Source organism: Glossina fuscipes, unplaced genomic scaffold, assembly GCF_014805625.2.
Source record: "Glossina fuscipes isolate IAEA_lab_2018 unplaced genomic scaffold, Yale_Gfus_2 238, whole genome shotgun sequence".
NCBI classification, from domain to species: domain Eukaryota; kingdom Metazoa; phylum Arthropoda; class Insecta; order Diptera; family Glossinidae; genus Glossina; species Glossina fuscipes.
The window spans coordinates 109035-131884 of NW_023998581.1; the positions used below are offsets into that span (position 1 = coordinate 109035).

Below are 22850 nucleotides of genomic sequence, written 5' to 3' on the forward strand. Positions count from 1 at the left end.
ATATACAATAATAAGTTTTGTTTTTGCTATATTATTAATTATAATATTAACATAATATATAAGAAGAGGAAATGTTTACAGCAATTCATATTCAGTGATGTCTCACAGGCTGTGATAAATAAGTAAAAAGAATTGTAAAACAAATAAAAGAACTTTTGTGAAATTCATTAGTGAACTTACTCAGCATATAACTAACAACATCAATGGAAGGTACTTACAAGACAATGCAATTATAATTTCTTTGAATATTTTTTTACAACTTCTAAAACTATAAAAAAACCTTTTTTTATATATTCAATTGAAAATTTTAAAAATATTTAACAAAAAAGTTTAAATATATAAATAAAAAATTTCCAATTTAATTTAAACTAACTTCATAATTCTGATATTTTGCTTCCTTTTCTAATTTTACACTTAGTGACAGATTATTAACTAATCGCATTCATAATTAATTCTAATTAAGACTTAGATAATTCTCAGAGTTATTTGAAATTTATTCAACAAAAACTTTGATTTTGTAGGGTATTAATTCATTCTTCGCTCTTTTCGGCCTTACAAAAATGGTTCTGAATCTGTTATTCTTAAATCATTATTTAATACTTGTACGTATAATTATGTCCATGCCTACTAAAAAAAATTTTGTTAAAGAGCAAACGATCTCTTAAAAAGTCTTACTAAAGAAAAACTATGCGAGAGAGATTAAAATATTTTTTTATATATTCATATGTATGTTTTTCTACAAATAAACCTGCAAAAAATTTTCTTTAAGAAAATTCACAATATGCATTTTTACATTACAGGACGATGTGTGTGCTTAGGCGACGATGTGTGTGTGGCTATGTATAAAAGTATATATGGGAGCACGCGAATAGTGTGTTAAAAGTAAAATTTTTCTTTTGTTACAATCAAACATCAAAAATCTTACACATAATATTCATAAGTGTCACGTGGTCGACTTTGTTGCACCGCATTACTATGATCACTACTAGGTAGAGCAGCTACCTGTATTGAGTTAAAGTATTTAAGAAGCAGAGGTATTTTAAAATTACATATATAGCTACCGCTATGCCACCTTGTGTCGGTGTTTGTATGAAGACCGAATCTGTTTCCGTGGAATTGATACTCGTTTGAGGGTGTAAGCAAATAGTGGGCGTTGTCGCTGGTTCATAAATACATTCGTCCTCCTCCTCTTCGTTTATAGTTTGACCATCGATAATGGCGTCGTCCTTAAAGGAGCCACTTAAATTCGGATTCAAAATATTATTCGAAGATAATCCTGAGGCAGCGATTACTGGCCCTATTAACGAATCCACCGCAACGGTATTTGTAACGAAAGCATCCACATGAGCAGCAACGACATCATTAAGAATATCCTCTGGGTACGGAGGAGCAGCAATACTTAGAGAGTGCGAACGTCTCAGAAGCCTTAAAAGGATATATCAAGAGAACTTTAAACAATATACAGCAATTTATCACATAATCCATAAGAGAGAAATTATGTTTAATGAAAAATGTTCTCTTATCCTTTTATCTGCCTACCAAGAAGACAAACCTTAATTTTAATATGTGTAAAATTTTGATATACGGTGCGCAGATACTTCCAACTTTGATATAATCAGCAGCTAAATCTACTTCTTAAACGAAATCCTTCAATATTCTTGAATGCCTTCGAAAGCTTCATATATTTATGAAATGCAATTCTTGCTGATGTCACTGGTTTATATTACGTCTGGCAAATGTTTCTAACGTAAGGAAACACACTGGCCGGAGACACCATAAGATATATATATACATATACATATTTTATTTGCTAGACTAGGTAGCGAAGAGAGGAAGACATTTTTTGCTCGATTCATTCTACAATCAGTCGCTCTCAATTGGAAAAAAATATATGTATCAGAATATTGGCCAAATATTGTCCAGAAATTCGTTTTATATTCCAATTAAAATAAAGTCACAAGTAAAACTCATACTTTTTTATTGTTATTTATTGACGCTTACATATATATGTAACTCAACAAAAAAAAAAAAAAAAAAAAAAAAAAAAAAATGCCTTAGAAACATTTTAGAGACAAATTGGCACGATTTTAATTCATATCGTACATCATAACGGTACTGTTATTTGATTATATTTCTTTAAGAGTATACGGAAAAGTAAAGCTTACGCAAATACTCGATTACTTTTACAGAAGCGATCTTTTCAAGCTTATACTTCAGAGTTCTTAAATTCACTATATGGTTCTCGTATTGATTTCGTAAATAAAAGAAAACGCACAACATTGCGAATAGATGTGAATACGTATATCAGAACGTGGTACTCATTTATTCCGTTAGTTGGTAATACCTGAGTTGCATATATCCATGCTCAGTGCGATCGTTAGATAAACCACTGGCAGCTTGTGTACGATTTTTAATGGTTTAATTTGCTTAAGCCTGACCCGTTAATCCATATCGAACAATTTGAAGAGATAGAAAGATGAGACCTTAAGCGTGTCTTTTTGGATTTGATTTCCCGGCGATTTTTATTAGAGATGCATCTCTTTGAATACAGGCTTTTAAGCTAAATTACATTTGTGGGGGGTATAATAGGCGTACATCATCCACAAACGTAGAGTTTCTCATCCTAATTATGTCGTTTACATATATTGGAAGAAGTAACGGACATAAACTATTTGGTTGTAGTACTCTATACCTTACTGCACCCATTAATGCTGTACATGTTATTTCCTATTGCGTTGACGTTGATATAGCGAATGTCAGCTGAAGATGCTACATTAATGGACCCCAGCAACACTCATAAAGCAGGGTAAACTTGCCTCCTCACCGAAAAAAAAAATAATGTTTACAGCAGCAGATGTGCCAAGTCCATTTCTATGTACTACTAGGCATTCGCAAAAATTTTGATTAGAGACTTCTACAAGTAAAAATGATAAAGAAATTGGAAATACCAGTGTACATAAAGGTTGAATTCGATGGTTTTGTCATTTCTCCACATAAAATAATAATTTTCCATTTAATATTAATGATGTATTCACCGTATGCCAACGCTAATCATGGAGTGCTCAAAGTTCGTCATCTTCCAAATCCATTACTTTTGTTGTTTATTTGAAGAAATCTGTTGCAGAAGCCTACCACCTTCAGAGGTGATGCTCCATCATATTCCAATTGTCGGTTTAGGTTTCAACGGTTTAAAAGTAGCGTCGCGAATTGACTAAAAGTGCAATTTCTGCTCACTGCAAGAGTTGTACAAGAGACACTATTGCAGCATGAATGGGAAGTTCTGCCACACCCTTCGTACTCGCAAGAGATGATGCTTTCTGAACACCGTTTGTTCAGATCGGTGGAGCTTGGCTTGGCTGACACGCGGGTCCGCAAAGTTAGAGAAGTGCGAGAGAGAGAATTGCCAAGTTTCAATGGTAACCCGGAGGAATGGGCACTATTTATTAGCAGTTTTGAAAACTGCAGTGAGATCGGCGGATTTTCGATAGCCGAAAACCTAATGCGGCGGCATGAATCTTCCCTATGAGGAAGAGTCCGAGAAAGTTTGAAGCCAAGACTGTTAACACCTGATGGTCTCAGATGTTATAAAAGCACTAAAAACGTGCTCGAACAGAAAACATTTTAGAAAATCTTATCGAAAAGACGCGGAAAGTACCGCTATTGAAGGATCGGCTGGATACGTTAACAGATTTTACCGTAATGGTACGTAACGTACAATCGATCAGAGAGTCGTTCAACATGTCGGAGCACTTACATAATCCGATGCTAGGAAAAGAACTCATGGGCAATTTGCCGAACCAACATAAATTGAACGGAGCCATGTTACAGAAAAGCCCTGATCCGATTGTAAAAGTGTTCAGGGTTTGGAAGCAGTAAGCAAAGTCAACATGCCCAAAAATGCATAGGGAAGAAGGTCTAGAAAAAAATTTTCGTATTTGTCGTGTATAAATCGCAAATAGTCTGTCGTAAAGCAACATAAGCTTCTTCGTACATGCGTTAAACCACGTCGCCGTAATCTTTTGTTCATGAGTACAGATGCCAATGAAGAAAAGGCGATTGAAGATTTGATGGTTAACAAGCATTGCAAAGCTGGATAGCAATCAATGTCCCGAATTATGCAATTTTCTATATACCGTAAAACAACTAAAATAAATACGTTTGCCTTTTTAGATGAGGAATCGTCGGTCGGTCACTCTCCTGTACGAAAAAATTCATAAGGTGCTTAATTTGAAAGGAAAAATGCAACTTTCGACATTGAAGGATTCGTTCAAGCTCACATTAACTCACATAACGGGGCCAACGTATGTAACGGTGATATTATTGTCATCAAAAAGGAAAATTCTTCAAATGTTCAATTTTTCACCTTTGGGTTTCGTATCATCTTATACGATTGGGCCGAAAATCCTCTTGCAAGAGATTTGGTTTGGGTTGGCAGCTTGATTAACATTGCACAAATAAAAGCTTCACAGTGTTATTGTTCTTTATTGCCTGAAGCCACGAGCATAACTTTGCACACATTCATAGACGCCGAAGAAGACGCATACACCGCTGTATGCTACTTCTGAGTCACGTATAAGGAAAAGATTTGTATAGTAGCAGCTAAATCTAAAATAACTAAAACCTATTTTTATACCAACGATGGAACTCCAAGCAGAAGTCATGAGTGTTTGACTAGCGAATAAAGTCGAAGACATGAGTGAAATCAAATTAGCGTCCAGGACATGATCGACAAATTCCAAAACAATGCTGAGTTGACTCTCATTAGACATAAATTTTTTTACGTGGAAACATCGATGCCCGGCCAAGATGTAATAACTACGGTAATACCAGCGAAGAGGAGTTACGTCATCCCATTCTTTTCACACATAAAACAACGCATGTTACAGTCAACGATAAATATTTCTTTTTTTGGACGAAATTATATCGTGCAACTGACACTCTTATGCTGTATCTAAACCGCCTAGGAGTTAGTGCCAAACGTATGAGGCCAACAGAAACTTTCAACCGTGTTGAAAGTGTCAACGAACAACGTCTTATAGAAGAGTTAGATAGGTTTCTTTGTAACGACGGTCTATTAAGCGCTCAGAGAAGAGCGAAAAGAATGCATTGCAATAAACCCATCATTTTACCGTGTAACTGTCATATAATACTTTTAATTGTAAGCCATTATCATGAACATTGTTTTCATAAAGCGATTAATAAAATAAGGAGCATATTCTATATTAAACACCTACGGGTATTGTACAAAAAAGGTACACCGGGAACGACAATTTTGTGAAAATAACCAGTGCCTGCAGACCATATTTATTCGCGGACGATATCTTTCTGGTGATGACTGGAATAAACCTAATATCGCCGAATCGAATATTAATTACAGTCTTGGGCAACTTCTTGAATAATCACAGGTAAACTCCCCTCTTATTAACCCGTCTAAATCCAAACTATACGCTTTGGTAACGTGAATCAAAATCTGGCTCAAATTAATTTCCTTATTGGTTGTTCAAGTATAGATATTGTTAATCTACACGTATGCCTGATCAGCATCTCATCTTTGCAAAACATATTAATTTCATTCAAGGCAAAGTTGTGGGTACCTTGCGCACACTTTATTCCAATTATGCTTATTTGCCACAATCAATCAAATGTAGACTCGCTCATGCTCTGCTGATGCCGCAGATTCTGTATGGCCTGGAAGCAATACCTGCTAACGCAGCCTGTGCCTCCTCTAGGCTTAGTCGTATTCTGAGTTCTGTTGCACGCTATTCGCAGAAGCGCTCATATCTCGGAAAATATTAAGCGGTTTTTTTGGGGTTAGGGTTATTATGGTATGGTAGGTATGGCTGGCCTCTCAATCTATGTGTTATCTTTTCTTTTACACGGTCTACCAGAAATCCAGATGTCGGTGTTTTGAGCGGCCTTTTCTTGTTTGAGTTGCGAGTAGCTAAAATTACTCACCACTTGACCTACGTGTATCTTCCGACTCTAATAATGCCTTTCGGGTGAAGCTACATCGGTATATTTCCACTTTGAAGTAGCGTATGCTCTCATCGTCAATCATCACTAACCATTTATCTAAATGATCTTGAACTAAGTTTGAGTTGAAGTAAGCATTCCAGCCTACTCATTGTGTCGATCTATACTGCTGATAGCATCTCAACATTTGGAGTAGCCATATGTTTACGTTTATTAAGTTTTAATTTCCGCTTGGGACACGTTCTAAAGTACTGTTGTCATGGCGTATTTAATTTTTTCATTTATGGCTGGGGAGCCGATTTGCAAATTTAGTTATTGTAATCTATACGCGAATTCAACTTGTGGAGTACGTCTCCTCGGCTATGCATCATTGCTTATGCTTGTAATAATAATCTTGACTTTAATGATAATCTTGGAATTCACCTGATTCTTATACTTTCTTATTGAGTATTTTATCATTTACTACAATACACTTAAGTTGACCTTTCAATAGCTTTTGTATTGAATCTTTTATTAACTAAATAAAAAAATGAATGTGGTTTAATGAGCTTTATACGTACAACCAAACTACTAGCATATATCCGATGAGTCCTTCTGAAATTTGAAGAAAGAAAGTTAAGCTGATAGGCCCTAACTAGGTAGACAATTATCAGTTTTCGTTTTATCCCTCACAACATACACTTGTTATTTTACCTTTATAAGTATATACGCAAATTTTCTTATCGAAGAATTACAGAGCCCGTTCAAGGCGGATTTGATCTGACGTCAGTCATTACATTTGTTAGAACACAATATACGGTTTACATCGAAAAGGAATAAAAAAATATTTGAAATAAAAGTTTACAATAGGGGTGTGTGATTCAAAAAGAAAACGACGAAGTAAAAAGATTAGCCTCATAGTTAAGCAGCTTTTGAATGAGCGCTAAAGTGTATTTTGAATTAAAGTGTATCACGAATAAGTGTTATCTTTTCTGTGCAATTTTCCGTCATCATTTAATTTATGCAGAACATAGCATGAACAGAAGGCCAAACGTTTAATCAAAATATTCAATGTCTTAGTGGTTTCTCGTTAAATTAAATAAAGATGATGGATGAACTCACGCAGGATTTTAATAACATTTTCAGTTATTGTATATTATGAATGTTCAACATGACTTCCAAGCAATATTTACTCCGAACACACTAACATATTTAACTAATTGAAGAATTTCGATAAAAGCTTCATGACTAAATCAATTTAAAATTTTTTTTTATTCGTATCTATTCGTATCTCTTGTAATTATTCTATAGCTAAGTTTAAAAACAACTGACTTCTACAATTAGTCAATGCTAGTTTTATTAATCGGTCCAGTTTTTTGTTTTTGTGATTCACACGCTAGCAAAATAAGCCGCATCTGTTCAAAACATTTGGAAAATACTTACAGCTTAATTAATGCATATAAATTCGCAATTAAAGAACTGTAACTATAAAAAGTAAACACTCTCATGGCCGCTAAGGCAGTCTTTTATTCCAATTTTTCTCTTATTGAAATTTAGATCAATAGATAACGACTAGATTTATCATTATATAAGTGGACTATGCTTGACTCCAATTCCAAATAAATTAGTAGAAATTTAATTGACTTACCTGAGAATCGGCCAAGACCATATTGACCGTCTGGTGATATTTGGATTTAATTGGGCTGCCAAATGCGGTGGAAGATTAGGCGTGCGATCAAAAGGATTTATACGACGGGCGGATGGGATTAGCACTACAAAAGTCAAAACGATATTTCAAGAAGATTACATTTATTTCAACATTGATATACTTTCATCATCGGTGGTATGATCACCGCCGCCACCTCCATCGCCGCCCACACTATCACCACCTCGCCGAAATGTTCCATGCCTCGTTGTAACAGAGTTGTTACCGTTGGAAATAGCATGTGTCCGAACCATATTGCTGGATTGCTGCAACAAAGGAGTAGTGTCATCATCAGTGTCAGTCACGCTATCCAATGAAGATTGTCGATTCCGAGGCGATCGGGCTTCGCCTTTTGTAAAAACCTTACGCTTACATATGGGACAATCGCGTTTGTTTTCGGTTAACCAAGTGTCAATACAATCGCTATGATAAGCTGAGAAGAAAGGAAAACAAAGGGTTTAGTAAAAATTTAACGTAATTATTATAATTACTAACGATGTTTGCACGGTAATACTCGAAGCTTATCGCCTTCAACAAACTCATCCAAACAAATGACGCAAGTGTCATACGCGAGATCACTATTTTTCGTGTATTTCAAAATTGGCAATTTTTTCAGCATGCGTTTGGGTAAACGATAACGTCTCAAACGTCTCTCTTCGCGTATGCACTTGTAAATCATATAAAATATCTTAAAGATTTAACGGGAATTTTTTGTTAAAAATAAATACGTGCGACAATCTTGTTCCTATTACCATTATAAGAAAACAAAGACCAATCAATATAGAAAAGGGTAAAATCAATTGTGTGTTAATGTTAAAAGGCAGTTCGTCGTTGATAACCAATACGATTTCTCCTAATGGATGTGATTGCAAACTTATACCTGTGGTGTGACCAACGAAAACGGATGGTATCCGAATACCTGACGAATTTAGTGCAGACATGTGTTCTAAAAGATAAACTTCATAAGAAATTGAATAAAATATATTCAAGATTTAGTTACTTTACCCAAATCATCACTATCGTTGTTGTAAATAATTGCAGCATCGAAATTCGCCGCTTGAGCATAGCGTACTTTTCGCTCAAAAGTGCATTCGTTGCCTCCTCTACATAAATAAAAGGCGCATAATAACAGAAATACCAATGAAATCAAAAAAAAATAATAACCGATTTTCAAAATTAGAAGTACGCGAGAGGAATTGAATCTACTTAAACCCGCATTTCTTTAAAATAAATGCAATCGATTAGATACATTTACTAAGATTGCAGCGTGAAAGGAAGTATGATTTACTTTGCTTGCATTTCGATTTTGCCAGCCATATAACATGATACATTTTGGGGCTGTGCCGAATAAACTTGCTAAATTACTTACTTAGCCGACAATTAACGAATTCGCAAGAATAGACAATTTGGCACCAAAGGAATGACACTTTTGCTGCGACAAAAGCTATCGTAACGTTTGCAAAGATTTTTAAAAAATAAATGAAAGAAAGTAAGTTATCTAGCTTCAAAACTGCTGCCCGAAAAACACAAACATTGTGATTTTTTTTAATTGCAACTGGAGTGTACGCTATACGTAATTTGCAATTCTTGCCGCCTTATGAATTGCAACAAAAATTGGCAGACAAGTATAGTCAAATCGATTCGCACAATTCGGTTTGCGAATAGCCCTAATCTCGCAAGAAATTAACATCGCAATTTTCAAACCACTTTTCAATGACAGCTACGACTAAATTACCCTTCGTGAAGGCTCAAGTTTAAGTGGTTATTGATGCTGGTACTAAGCAATCTGTAGTAAACGGTGTTAATATCTGTTAATATCGTTTTTTTGTATTTTTTTGCAGAAACTTGCTTTACCTTGTTTTCTGCTATCGGCGAGATGCACTTATCTTATGGGACGTTGTGTCTAAATTTTAATAGGCGTTACGTGAAAAAAGTAAAAATCCAAAAACAATAATAAAACAGAGAAAAGAAAATGGCGAAGTAACGAAAGATTGGAGTGTTCAAATGTCACCGGCATTGTCTTAAACTTATGCAAAAAAGCTTAGCAACGAAAGCATACTTTTACTGTGGCTATTCCAAAGTCCGAATACCTATGTAAAGCGCTAGGCCGAACACGAGAAAAATTTCTTTCACTGATATAATGTAAATTGACACAACCCATAAGGCCGATACTGTAATTGTGATTAAAAATACCACCATCCTTTGCATTTATCGCAAAACATACCATCAATCAGGACAATTGAAGCATTTGGCTTACGACCTTGCTCCTCTGTGTTTAAGGTGGCAATTACGTAGCAGGATACGTATAACAGTGGTCACCTCCCAACCACTAATCCACTGTTGCAGGTAACACTAAAGAATGTAAATAAAAAAGCCGCTCACATCGAAAGCATTACCTTAAGTGAAACATTAATTTCAACAGTATGTTCTTTGCAGATTAAAATTACATTTTTACATCGCTCCAATATTTACTAATTATTTATTTACAAAAAAAAAAGAAAACCTATACTAAAAACAAACTGTAACTAAGCTCAATATAATTACATCATTTCATATTATTGAGCTTGGAAAACCATAGGCGATAATCCATCAAACAGTTTATGCTGGTTTATTAGGTTTAATAAGCTTAATTATGAACATCGAATACGTTCCAGAGAAGTGCTGTGCTTCTATAATATCATTTCTTTTGGTCAAGGTTTTTCATAAAACCGAGTCCATGTAAGTATCAACTAACAAAGGCAATGGAAAATTCCATAAAAATAGATCAAATTAAACTTAAATTATTTTTGTGGACGACACGACTAAGCTAGGCTTATTGGATGTCTTTGGTGATAATATGAATGAACAAGTAAATAAATAAATGATGCTAACCTTTCTATGATAGCTGCAAATTTTGCATTGCTAGGAAAGTTTCTTTTTGATTTTGGTGGCGGGTTAATTGAATGACAGGCGTACTTGTCCTCTTCCGCTCCTATACCAAAAACTTTAAGACCATTAGCTGGTATACTCCCACCGAATTGTGCTGGCATGTCATCGTATTCCTCAATCAACTGAAAGTCAGTTTGAAATTTAAATTAATAATGTTTTCAATAATTTAAAATAAATTACGCTGGTGTAATTACAATAACCTGATTGTTTATGCGTCGATAGACCAAGATATGAGCATTAATTATGTCGAAGAGCAAAAAACATACATTTAACAATAGCATCGATAATGTGTATGTGGTTGTTGCCATTATTGTGACAGCAGCCTGTTTTATATGTTATGTAATAACGATCGGAAAGGGGAATATGTTTATATGATAACCGACCCCAGCAATCTCCTTTATTGTTCGAAAGCTTTAGTAGCAACTTTTTTTCGTGTAATTGTATCCTCTCTCTATCCCTCTCCCGTTTCACTTAGATGTCCGTAATTATAAAAGTGGATCAAACTGCGTTTTATATCGTTTTATTAATGAGGTCTGTTCTTGTTGTCTTTGATGTTGTCGCTTTCGTTGCTGGTATTTTTGCTCTTGTAAAAGTAGTTGTTCTTTGTTCTTGTTGTTCTGGCTTACAAGTTGCATTTGCAGGCCCGTAAAATTTTTGGCAATTATTTTGCAATTTTTACTGAAACGAGATAAAGTACGAGAAAAAGGTAGTTTTCTTTGAAGAAAAAATATATATGTAAATTGCAAATAATCAAAGGGATTGTGCCCTAACCCACTTAAGATTTATGTGGATGCGTAAATTGACCGATAAGGATTAGCCTTGCCCTGATAACTTCTTTGATCTACTAAACCTACACGAATTATAAATTACCAAAAATGGAAAATTTTGTTTGCATCTATTGTGATCATTTCATAACGACTGCCTTTTTTTCAATATATCGAGACGTTTTCTGTTTCATCATGAAACAGTAGTTGCTTTAACAACAATGCAGCAATATGCAGCAATTCATCTAAATTTATCAGTACCCTAAATCGACGATAACTTAATTAACGTTAAAATAATTGTCCAACCACTATAAAGATCCCATTAAGCACAAGTCGAACGCCGAAAAACTTGGATCGATCTACTTCAATAACGGAACGGAATGAAAGTAGCGAATCGAATTTATTGTTGTCCCGGTGTTTGTTGTGTGACGGTGTTGCTTTGACTGAAGAACTAAAATTATGTCACAACTGCGGGTGATCTTGTTTCAAGTCATGGAAAAGATGTAGATAATGACTAATTTTTTCCCAGCGGAGTTTATTGCTATTGCCTTCTGTGAAAAACTTAACCACTATAAACGTAATCATATCAACGAAGGTCAACTATCCCATCCACAGTGTACCGACAATGCATACTTTTTCTCGATGATCGAAGCGGACACTACCAGCCCACATCTTTTCATTCATGTCTCAAAAAGAGATCGCAGCGACAAATATGCGGCATTATCACTGAAATAATCGTCGCGTTATTTAGTATGATCTCATAACGTATATACAACCTCCATTAAATAAAAATATCGGCTTCAAATTTTGTAAAAACATTAAAAGTTGTTACAGGCAGCTTTACACTGAATACGAAGTAAATAGGCAACAGCAACGCTGTTTTCAAAACAGAAATATGGTTATTTTGCCGATTACTCATAAAGTTCAACAATAATTAATCACACATCCCATTTCAATATAAATGTTGCGGCTAAAAAAATCACCCATAAACCGAAATTAATTTTCTTACTTGTTTAAATGTTTTCACTTCTGTGATAATCTTTCCAAACGTATTACGATCATTTTCCAGCTGGAACTGTAAAACTTGAAACTTTGCTTTGAAAGTTTCACAGTCAAGAAAGGTCGATGCTCAAGACACATGACTAAATTAATTCGAAAGCTACCAATTATACGAAGAGCATTTATGTTAAGTTATGGGTCGACGCACACTTCTCGGTGTTACGAAGGTATGGTAGAAAGTGGTGTAACTTCGTTTTCTTGTAGCAGGCATAAAGATCGTATTTATTTACATTGTTGTTGTTGATAACGTATTCATTCAATATTTACTTTAAAAATTTATGCTAGACTTATACTAACAACAATATTTTTCACACAGTTCTGTCACTTCGCTAGTCGCCATGTAGAGGGACATGTTTAAATCGATTCATCATTCATAAACTACAGTCGCCTAAAGTTCGTTAACATTTCACATTGAGAATTTCACTTTTATATAAAATTTAAAGAACAAAAGCCGTTTATTACCGACTGCAACTAGCTTAGCTTTGGCATTGAAAACATTCGCATATTTACTTTTGAAATCTGTTTTTGATAATATGCAAGAAGCAAAATCTGATTAAGAATGAAACAAAGTGGAATAAAAAGAAATGATATTAAAAGGTCAATCACAGTAAACAAGTAATAAAGAAAAAATAATGGAAGAAGAAATAAATTAATGGCAAAACAAAAAACTAAAAAAAAAATGTATATAAAAAGGGGCTACACTTATTTATTTATAAACATTTTTTTTTGCCTTAGTCGAGGTTGTGGACCTTTTAGAACGTGAAAAAATTCATTATAAGAAGGAAATTTTTTCTTAGAAATTTCGACCTTTTCACCACGTGCTTCAAAAAGGGCTTATGATCCATGAATACCTACTGGGAAGTTGCAACCTAATGCCTATGCTAATGTTTATTTAAAATCGGTTCGAAAGAAATATATATATTAGTATACCTGCATCATCATAACCGTTAAACGGTTAAGAGGGTGAAAGCGCTTCCAAAGGTATAGGAGATTCTGCCAAAAAGGCAAAATTTTGTGAAAAATCTTTTGATATTAATTCTGACTTCGGTTATGGAGTTACATTTGCATTTTCGTGTTGTTTTCATTTTCATTGCGCAGCAGGGAGGATGTAAAATGTACGAATTTACCTTTGACAAATGTAGCAAAACCCACACTTTCGGAAATAAAATCATCGAGGAAAAAAGAGTAAAATAAAATATTTGAACACGGAGGAATACTTTTATGGTGCTCGGATGGCACCTCTAATAAAAAGAGAATGCAAAATTCTTTGCCTAAATAGCAAGTCTGAAACACATTTAAAACTTCAAATGTCTTTTCCCGAAAACGCGGTTCTTTAAAACTAACGGACCCACTTGTAGAATTTTCGTAACTATACCCACCACCGTAAGATGGGTGTGCACTTATTTTGTATTTTTCCAAAATATATGTAACACTCAAAAGAAAGCTTCAGAGACCCTATAAAGTATATATATTCTTGATCAACGTGAAGCTCTGAGTTGATGTAGCCCTGTCCGTCCATCTGTGTGTCTGTATGGTGTGTGTTGGCACTGTCCTAGACGCAAAAACCAAGATATCGGCTTCAAATTTGGTAGAGACATTAGATGTTTTTGCGCACTGGTTAGTACTAAAACGGGTCAAATTGGTCAGAGCAGAAGCGCGCAGTGGAGCGTAAACTAAGCGCAACTCCTTTTTTTTAACAAAAATTTTTGGATTTCTGCTCGTTATCCGGAAAATAATTGTATATCTTTAGGTGCAAAAATGGAACAAATCGGCCATACCCACACAAAGTTACAAGCGATTAAATTACCCTTTTTTCACTTTGTTGAGGTTTTACGCTTATTGATCATAAGATAAACAAGACAGAATGTTTACAACTATTTTGCATACTCCTCAAACGAAAATATATTATCTGCCTAAAAATGGATTAATTTTAAGATGAATATGGTAGACACCGCGATTGACTTTTGTTATTATTACCAGCGATATGGGTCAACCAAAAAATAACTTGGAGAGTAGAATGCGAAAAACATAGTTTACTCACTTATTCATATTCAGATTGTTTACAATATTTCTAAATTAAATTCTGAAAACCGGTACATTTCATTAACTTAAACATTAATTAATTTTATGTTACTAATAAAAGTTTACTTGTCTTGGATTAAAATTGACCGTCTTCATTCAAATGTTCGAAAATAACTCAAAAATCAATATTTGCAAAATCCCCTACGTAATTCTGCGGCTGGACAGGAATGAAGATTAATAGCAACGCTCTCAGCAACATTACTGAAGTATTAGAAGTCAGAAGGCAATTTTTTTTGTGTAGTTTGCGCGACTTTACAAACCCTATTTTATAAATTGCAAGCCAAGTCCACAGTAAAGCATTTCTGCTTCTCTAATTAAAAATTTGTGCATTTTTTGTTCAGTACTCATAAATTGTGAAAGATAAGAGGCTGAAGTATTCTAAATTTAATTTATGGAGAAGCCTACAACTTCCGTTCAAAAATGGAAAAATAGGTCACGATCACACAAAGTTATAAGTGATTAAAATTCCACTTTTTTATTTTTTTCTAAATAAAACCTGTTTAAAATCCAACTTTCTAAAGTTCTTAATGCTGATTCATCCAGCATAAAGCCAGGACTTGCAAAGCTCCTTACATAAAAGATACCCACGAAAGTTGCCCCGGTATTAAAATTTTGTAGTTTTTCAAATATAAGTCTTTTGTCTAACACTTAAATATACGTCTAACAACCGCCTCAAAAGTTATTATACTTTTCAACTGTATTTGCCTTAGCTCCTACGTTATTAAAAAAACATCTATTCAATTTTTAAAATTCGTTGGCGGCAACCAATTTTGTCCTTTCTAACAATTTTCACGAACTTGAGCATTCTAATGACGAACGGGCCTTAGTGCAACTAGACAAATTGCAAATTTGTGCGAGCGAGAAGTCATACAATTATACACCTTTCAAAGGCTTAAGCACAATCGAATGTTGTATACGCCGATCAAGAATCCACACCTGTGGTCCCCAATAAATTACACACATCTGACAAATGTAACAAAAAAAAACTTATGACAGTTAACAAAAATTGATCAAAGAAACACACTTATAAAGATGAGCTATTTACTAGATGAAACATAAATTTTTTATAAAGCAAAACCAAAGCACTTACGCCAAAAAAGGGAAGGAACTTCGTAAAAACGCAAGCTAATTTATTAGTATGAAAATAATCAGAATTCAGCACTGCAAGCATGGAAACGCTGGATTATAAAACCGACAACAAATTTACAAGTGTAGCTATATCGTCATACTAAGGGTTAAGCCATTTTTATTAAATGACGCATGTGGATTGGCCTCTTTTTTTTAGTAACCTTTTAAACCTAATTTCTTATCAACATATCATAATTTCTTGATGAAGTTAATAACGAAGTTGATTCATTGCCTTCAATATTGGGACCAGAATAAGCCGACATTTGTAAATTGAAAAGGAATGCGCTTTAATTTTAAGAGAAATCCAAAACAACTGGCACTTCGAGACCAAAAGTTAACCTATATATTCTAGACGAATTTATCTTTTTGATATTTGCTGCTATGAAATCACATAACATACCAAGCACAGCATTGCAAATTGCAAATGTATTCAAATTTTAGCGGCCAACACAATAGTTTTGATAAAAGCTCACAAAACATATCAAAACCTTAAAAACTAGTACAACTTAGAAATGCATGTATATACAACAAATTTAGTACATCCACGTTCAGTGAAGTTTGCAATGAACTGAATGCTTGAAATGCAATGAAAGCAACGAAACAGATGAAAATGCAAATTAATTTTATTTAGCACCTAGAGAAACCATTTATTGATTTTAGATTAGATCACAACAGCAACATTTTGTATAAAATTTGTTTTCATAATTTAATTTTCTCACACTATCATTTTTAATATAAACGGATATAAGCTTTTGTTTTATACCGCTTTTTTTTCGTTTCTTCATTTCGAAAGATGTAGGTTGTATGAATAGAAGATCATTCTAGGTATTGTTGATAATTTTTATACTAGTTAGAATTGCAAAGTATATAAAATTTCACGTTGTACGTATTAGAAATGAAAATAAACAATAACGATTTTAGTTTTTATTTAAAACTTAGAGAGTCCACGCCCCGAAATAGTATGATTTAAATGAAAAATAGGTATACCACGCTAACTATTTTGTCAGTTTGTCAAACACTTTGTTAGTTATCCAATTTCATTCAATTATTATCAAAAATTAGGTTCAAGAACCTTTTATTAGAACATATGAAAGCAATGAAACCAAAGCTTCGAAAAAAAAACTTAGAAGAACATTTAATTGCCCAAATACAATCTGCAATACCAGGATTGTGTTGACAGGTCTTCGGTTCAGATGGTTTCGTCTGGTTCTTCCGCTTGTTGCGAAGGTTGTCACTTAATTCAGGCTCGCTCTTTCAATCCTTCTCAATTGGAACCAAAATCAGACTTGTCTTTGCATACATATTGTTATGTAGATCGTACTTTAGCGCTGTTATCGCTCAGTACTCATAAGAGAAAAGAATGAGAAAAAACATCATTTTTCTCTTTAGACTTTGTAGTAAATTTTGATATTAAAAAAAAAGCAAACAAGATATCAATTTCCCTATAAAACAGTTTCGTTAAGACGAAAATGTTTGCGAGATGTGTTGGTTACTGTACCTATTGTATTTACAAATCTTGAAGTCCTTCACTCAGATTATGAATTGAAATGAACGTCGAGCCTTACTAAATACCAATACTTTCAAAACGTAAGCTTTGCTAACACAGTTTAAGAGTTGATATAAAGTTAACAATCTTTCCGCACCTATACGTCATATGCAACTCCAAATTTATAAAGAATTAAAGCTTGCTATCTGGAAATCAAGCATTCCGACAATTTTAAATCTCCTCGTCCTGCCTAGTTTGACAGCTTTTCAATAAGGCTCAGGTTAAATCGCAATAAAACCATTTTTTTCTTTTAAATCCTTTCAAAACTTCAGATGGAATACCAAAATAAATAAAATCTAATAATTACTTTTTGTTTTTTAAATATCTAAAAATTGCTGACAAAGAGTATCTGAAATCAAAAGTTTGAATGCAAACCGTTAACCTTTAAAGCCAAAGCGTTTATGCAACTGTAACATAATATTAATTCTACTGATTCACAGTCCCGCATTGGGCTGTGAAGGGCATAAGCTCTTCACACCAATAACATGGGATTAAAAGATGAAGAATTTCGTAATTTGAAAATGGACATCCTATTGAATGGCCTAGGCGACTTAAAAAATCCGTTGTGAAAAAAAGCCCTTCTGTTGGTACAAAGTCAAACCCATGTACGTGCATAAAAAAGTTTCTTTAAGTGACTAAAGTTCGACTGAGTGGCCGCGTAGGCAAAGGATATCAACTGACAACTCAATGGTGGTGGTTCAAGTTCAAATGTGATGCAGTTTCCAATAAATCGTCAGTGCCTTCGATTATAGTCTTAGAATTTATTCCTTTAGCTAAAATGCATATAAAAAATGACAATAATAAGTAACTAAAATATTCGGCAAAATACCTTCGATCAAAAACTATGTAATCCACTGCATTTTACACTCCCAGCGACGGACGAACTAGAAATTGAGGCAATTCATTTTCACAAAAACCCTCGAAGTGTGGCATAATTTTTTTTTTGAAACGTAAACAGAACTGTGTTGACGATTTCAGGGTAATAAAATCCTGTGCACGTGAACCTTATAATTGAAATTCATATTACTTGGTCAGACTCTAAACAAGAAAACCTGTGCACGCGAAACACAACACAACGGTGCCATTTTGTGTCCCAGATATACTCCCAGACGCTGTTCGCATTGTAATATAATTTCATAATGAGATTTTTCAATGGTTGAATGATGAGTACAGAGTGACAAAGTTTACAAAAAGGGACTTATTTTACGCAATATTCACCCATATTTCCCTTTGGAACACTGTCACTATTCAAAAACGGTGAGATTAAATTAAAAAAAAATAATCCAATACACTTAAATTTCACTAGCAGTTAATAATAATAACAGAGAACAAAGCAACTGTATGTTGATAACGTCTGCGAACGTTTTTTGAGTAAATTTCAAATAATAAGAATAGAGTTATCCGTCAGTGAGTGACATACAAAAATTAATTTGGAGGTTTGTTGACCTTTAATTTTTACTTTTTTTCTAATTACGATTAGATCGACACTAATTATTGGGTCAGATAGTGCTTTAAACATTTTTATTTCTCGCGAGATCCTAAACACACATTATTTCAAGGTTAAAAAAGAGACATGTACTCATGGTAAACACAACAACCGCAAACCGGAGTTGAATTGTACTCAGGAATGTTAAAATTTGTTAAATTCTACAAAAGCATGCAAATATGTAAAGTTATGCAGGTGCAAGTAAAGAACGAACTTTACATTGCAGCAAAGAACTTGCATATATATGTACACATACAAGACTTTGATAAAGAGTGGGTGTTGCAAATTGCTTTCCTTTTTCATATCTCATCCTTTTTGCTAATTGAATTATTTAGACGATAAATATTTACTTACTTTATAGTTCTTTATTAATCTATCTATTAAAATATCTTTTCACAAGCACTCTATATGTATTTTGCTTTATTTTCGCACTTTTTGTTTTCGCTGCCACTACCGCTTGTTTGCTCCTGTTTCCCCTCTCGCAGCCAACAATTCTTTTTTAGTTGAATGTTTTTCTTTTGCGTATTTTATTTTGAAAACCTGCAGATGTAATACTATTTTCGTTTACGCAAAGATTAATTTTTGCAATTGCATTTTAGCTTGTGTAAGCCAATTATTAACATTAACGGTTGCTTATTTATTTTCACTCCAGCTACTATTCTCCCGTACTTTTCAATTTTTTTCAATAGAAAAGCAAAAAAGCAGCAGTCTCCATATTTATTTAGTAAGCAATGCTGCCAAATTACAAACTTTTGAAATCGGCTGTAAGCAAATCACTGCGAGGTTTTTTACACAGCATGGCAAATTTTCGATGATTGGTTTGCTGAAAGCAAGAAGAAGAATAATTAAATTAAACATATTCAGTGATTATAAATTTTCGAGAAGACGAGGAAGCAGCTGTTTTTATTCTCATAAGAGCAAAGCAAAGTTTATTACAGGAACGAGCTGTATTTGGACATGCAAACCACAAATTTTATTTATTTTATTGACTTGGTTCATCTTAACTCAACATCCAACTAAAAAAGAAAAAAAGGCAGAGCTTATGAAACAGTATGAGTTCACAAACGATACGCACCCCAGTGTCACAGATTATTCATAACAAAGAAACTGTGGATGATGAAGAACCCAAGAAGAAATCACGCGAGGATTGGCGCAAGGCCAAGGAATTGGAAGAAGCTCGTAAAGCAGGTACAGCCCCAGCAGCTGTGGATGAAGAAGGTCGTGATATTAATCCTCATATACCGCAATATATTGCCAACGCCCCTTGGTACTATGGAGCTCAAGGCCCCACCTTAAAACATCAGCGCCCCCAGAGAGAAGAAGATAAAGGAGAACTATCTAAAAAGTTTCCGAAGGGTCTAGATACTTCTCGATTGGTTACTAAATTTCGTAAAGGAGCCTGTGAGAATTGTGGCGCTATGACACATAAACGTAAGGATTGCTTGGAGAGACCACGTAAAGTTCTTGCAAGATATGCGAATTCTTTAGTCGTTCACGATGAACATATTGTGCAAGATGAAGCCGTAAATTATGATGAGAAAAGAGATCGTTGGAGTAGTTACGATCCCGCCAATCATCGCGAAATTATAGAAGAATATGAGAAGGTGGAAGAAGCTAAACGTCAATTAAAAGCCGAAAAATTAAAGAATGGTTAGTAGAAGCCTTCAACACTTTTATTCCTTTGTACATTGCCAGAAACTGTTTATTAAATTAGATCCTGATGCGGAAATATCTGATGATGATGGGAATGAGGATAAATATGTTGACGAAGTGGATATGCCAGGAACTAAAGTGGATTCAAAACAACGTATTACAGTACGCAACTTACGTATACGTGAAGATACCGCCAAGTACCTCCGTAACTTGGATCCTAATTCGGCCTATTATGACCCCAAAACCAGATCCATGCGTGACAATCCAAATCCACAAGTACCAGCAGAAGAGTAAGTGTTAAAGTATTATGATTATAAATGCAATATGGTCTTTAAACACGCATATAACGCAATTCCAGGTCAGAGTTTGACGGTGAAAATTTTGTTCGGTTTACCGGAGACACCACAAAACACGCTGGTGCTCAATTGTTCGCATGGGAGGCTCATGGTAAGGGGGTCGATGTTCATTTATTGGCTGAGCCTACTAAGCTGGAGCTATTACAAAAGGAATACGAGAAAAAGAAGGAACAGTTCAAATCAAGTGTAAGAATCGGAGGTCAATTTAGTTTAATCATTCACAACGTAGCGTCTTTTGGAGATTGTTTTGAAAAATCTCCTACTAACCTTATGAAATCCAAAAAATATAATAACGAACATATTAGCCATTGGGATTTTCTCTCATAAACAGTGCCTCTACTAGTGCTATATGACTTTATTCTCTTTATCTTAAAAATTTGTACCATTGTATAACTTTGTTTTACCGTGCAATAATATATTTTATTTTGTTTCAGACGAAGGAACATATTGTGGAAAAGTATGGCGGTGAAGAACATTTGCAAGCACCACCTAAATCGCTATTGTTGGCCCAAACCGAAGATTATATAGAATATTCGCGTAGCGGCAAAGTAATCAAAGGAATGGAAAAACCCAAAGCTCGCAGTATATATGAGGAGGATATTTATCTTAGTAATCATACTACCGTATGGGGTAAGGGGTAAACGGGCGCCGCTTTTTCAAACTTTACAAAATGGGACGTCGCTTTTTTAAACTTTGACAAAAAAGGACGTCGCTTTTTCAAAAAGGGACGTCAGTTGTCCAACTATGATTATTTCGTATTCTTTTTGTTCATTTTCATTCGAAGCGTTTCCATTTATTGAAAGCAACTCTCTTTTCTCTCTATTTAGGTAGCTATTGGAATGGTCGTTGGGGTTACAAATGTTGTAAATCGTTTATAAGAAACTCATATTGCGTGGGTGCGAAAGAGCCTGAAGTTACGGCGGATTTAATGATATATGGTCTTGAAAAAAATAACTCATTAAAAGGGGACAACACCAACAGAGAAGTTAGTGAAGATAGTAGCAAGAAATCTCTAGAAAAATCGTCGTCATCTTTGACATCATCATCATCTTCTGAAAATGAAGAAGAGTTGCAGAAAAGAGTCTCGACGCATAAAAAGACCAAAAAGAAATTGAAAAAACGTGAAAGAAGAAGAATGAAAAAACTAATAAAAAAGGAAAAGAAACGCACAGAAGAACAACAAGAGGCGCTAAACGAAAAAATTGCGGAATCGCTAACAATGCAAGAAATTATGGACGACCGTAAAAGACCTTATAACAGTATGTATGATATCAAGGCACCTAGTGAACACGAAATTGAGGAATGGCAACGTAAACGAACAAGAGCTGAAGATCCTATGTTGCAATTTATAGATAAATAATTGTACGCAATGAGAATTGTTTTCACTTCTTCCATAAATTAAAGATAAACCGGATAACAAAATTAATAAATAAACATACTTTCCCATAGAATCGCTTCTCCTATACAAATTTATGATACTTCTCAGACAGATAACTTCAAAGTTTCTTTGCCAGAGTCAGGGGTCCCAAGACTTAAGCATTAAGTTGTCATGCGATGAAAGCCAAAAAGACATAAAAAATTCAGCTAAAGGTAGGCTGACGCAACGTTAAAGGAGAGAAAGCTTGCAGTTGAACAACACGACATTGGATAAACGGCAGCTGAAAATTTTTTTCGTGTCTTCTCGGTGTTAGTGGAAAAAGACGAGAATAAAAAAAAGGAAAAAAGTGTGAAAATGAAAAGAAATTTTTGAAAATTTTTAAGCAAAATATATATAAAAGTTTTTTCCCCAGATTAACACTTAAAACAACATCAGCCTGTTGCCCTACGCTGACAGAGTCTGATCTGGTTACTATAGATATAGATGATTTTGAAGATTTTTATATGAATGCCACCGAGTATAATAAGAGATGGAGGAAGGGAGGGAATGAAGTCGATTTATCTCCCAAAAGAGGAGTTAAAACTAAAGCTTTAATAGTGTTCAGAAAAAACCCTTCTGATTTGGAATAGTTTTGGGTGCCACGATATCAATCAATTGCTTGTTCTTCTTCCTTTTTGGTGCAGGTTGCTTTTTCTTCTTCCTTTTTGGAGCAGGTTGCTTGTTCTTTTTCCTTTTTGTTGCAGGTTGTTTGTTCTTTTTCCTTATTTGGGCAGCGCAATTCCCCGTAACGAATTTAACAAAGACAGCATTAAC

The 22850-nt window shown here is 34.4% G+C and overlaps 2 protein-coding genes across 4 annotated transcripts; one reads left to right on the top strand and one right to left on the bottom strand.

Annotated features, from left to right (window-relative positions):
• Positions 1 to 306: 306 nt before the first annotated feature.
• On the bottom strand, positions 307 to 19356 carry LOC119642647 (E3 ubiquitin-protein ligase RNF13). 3 transcript variants are annotated; one of them, XM_038041866.1, is made up of 10 exons: positions 19005 to 19356; positions 10780 to 11263; positions 10529 to 10707; positions 8663 to 8760; positions 8410 to 8603; positions 8153 to 8345; positions 7782 to 8090; positions 7601 to 7724; positions 1073 to 1425; positions 307 to 1002 (listed from the first exon to the last, which is right to left on the bottom strand). In XM_038041866.1, exons 2-10 carry the CDS (start codon positions 10891 to 10893, stop codon positions 986 to 988), a joined length of 1581 nt encoding a protein of 526 aa, XP_037897794.1. In that variant the 5' UTR covers positions 10894 to 11263; positions 19005 to 19356; the 3' UTR covers positions 307 to 985. The 3 variants fall into 3 exon arrangements, with proteins under 3 accessions (XP_037897794.1, XP_037897793.1, XP_037897792.1); XM_038041865.1 differs by having other exon boundaries at positions 309 to 1002; positions 1062 to 1425; positions 10786 to 11263; positions 19005 to 19355; XM_038041864.1 differs by having other exon boundaries at positions 309 to 1002; positions 1062 to 1425; positions 19005 to 19355.
• Positions 19357 to 19494: 138 nt separating this feature from the next.
• Positions 19495 to 22063, top strand: LOC119642646 (pre-mRNA-splicing factor Slu7). The gene is made up of 5 exons (XM_038041863.1): positions 19495 to 20300; positions 20365 to 20593; positions 20662 to 20845; positions 21094 to 21289; positions 21487 to 22063. The coding sequence occupies exons 1-5, from the start codon at positions 19703 to 19705 to the stop codon at positions 22017 to 22019; spliced, it is 1740 nt and encodes a 579-aa protein (XP_037897791.1). The 5' UTR covers positions 19495 to 19702; the 3' UTR covers positions 22020 to 22063.
• The last annotated feature ends 787 nt before the right edge of the window (positions 22064 to 22850 follow it).

Coding starts and splice junctions, on each gene's coding strand:
- LOC119642647 (XM_038041864.1), bottom strand. CDS start 10,893: ATGGCAACAACCACATACACATTATCGATGCTATTGTTAAATGTATGT. Junction 8,761..10,528: donor TTTGCAGCTATCATAGAAAG/GTTAGCATCATT, acceptor TTATTTATGTAG/AGGAGGCAACGAATGCACTT. Junction 1,003..1,061: donor CGACACAAGGTGGCATAGCG/GTAGCTATATAT, acceptor AACTCAATACAG/GTAGCTGCTCTACCTAGTAG.
- LOC119642646 (XM_038041863.1), top strand. CDS start 19,703: ATGAGTTCACAAACGATACGCACCCCAGTGTCACAGATTATTCATAAC. Junction 20,594..20,661: donor CCACAAGTACCAGCAGAAGA/GTAAGTGTTAAA, acceptor ACGCAATTCCAG/GTCAGAGTTTGACGGTGAAA. Junction 21,290..21,486: donor TAATCATACTACCGTATGGG/GTAAGGGGTAAA, acceptor CTCTCTATTTAG/GTAGCTATTGGAATGGTCGT.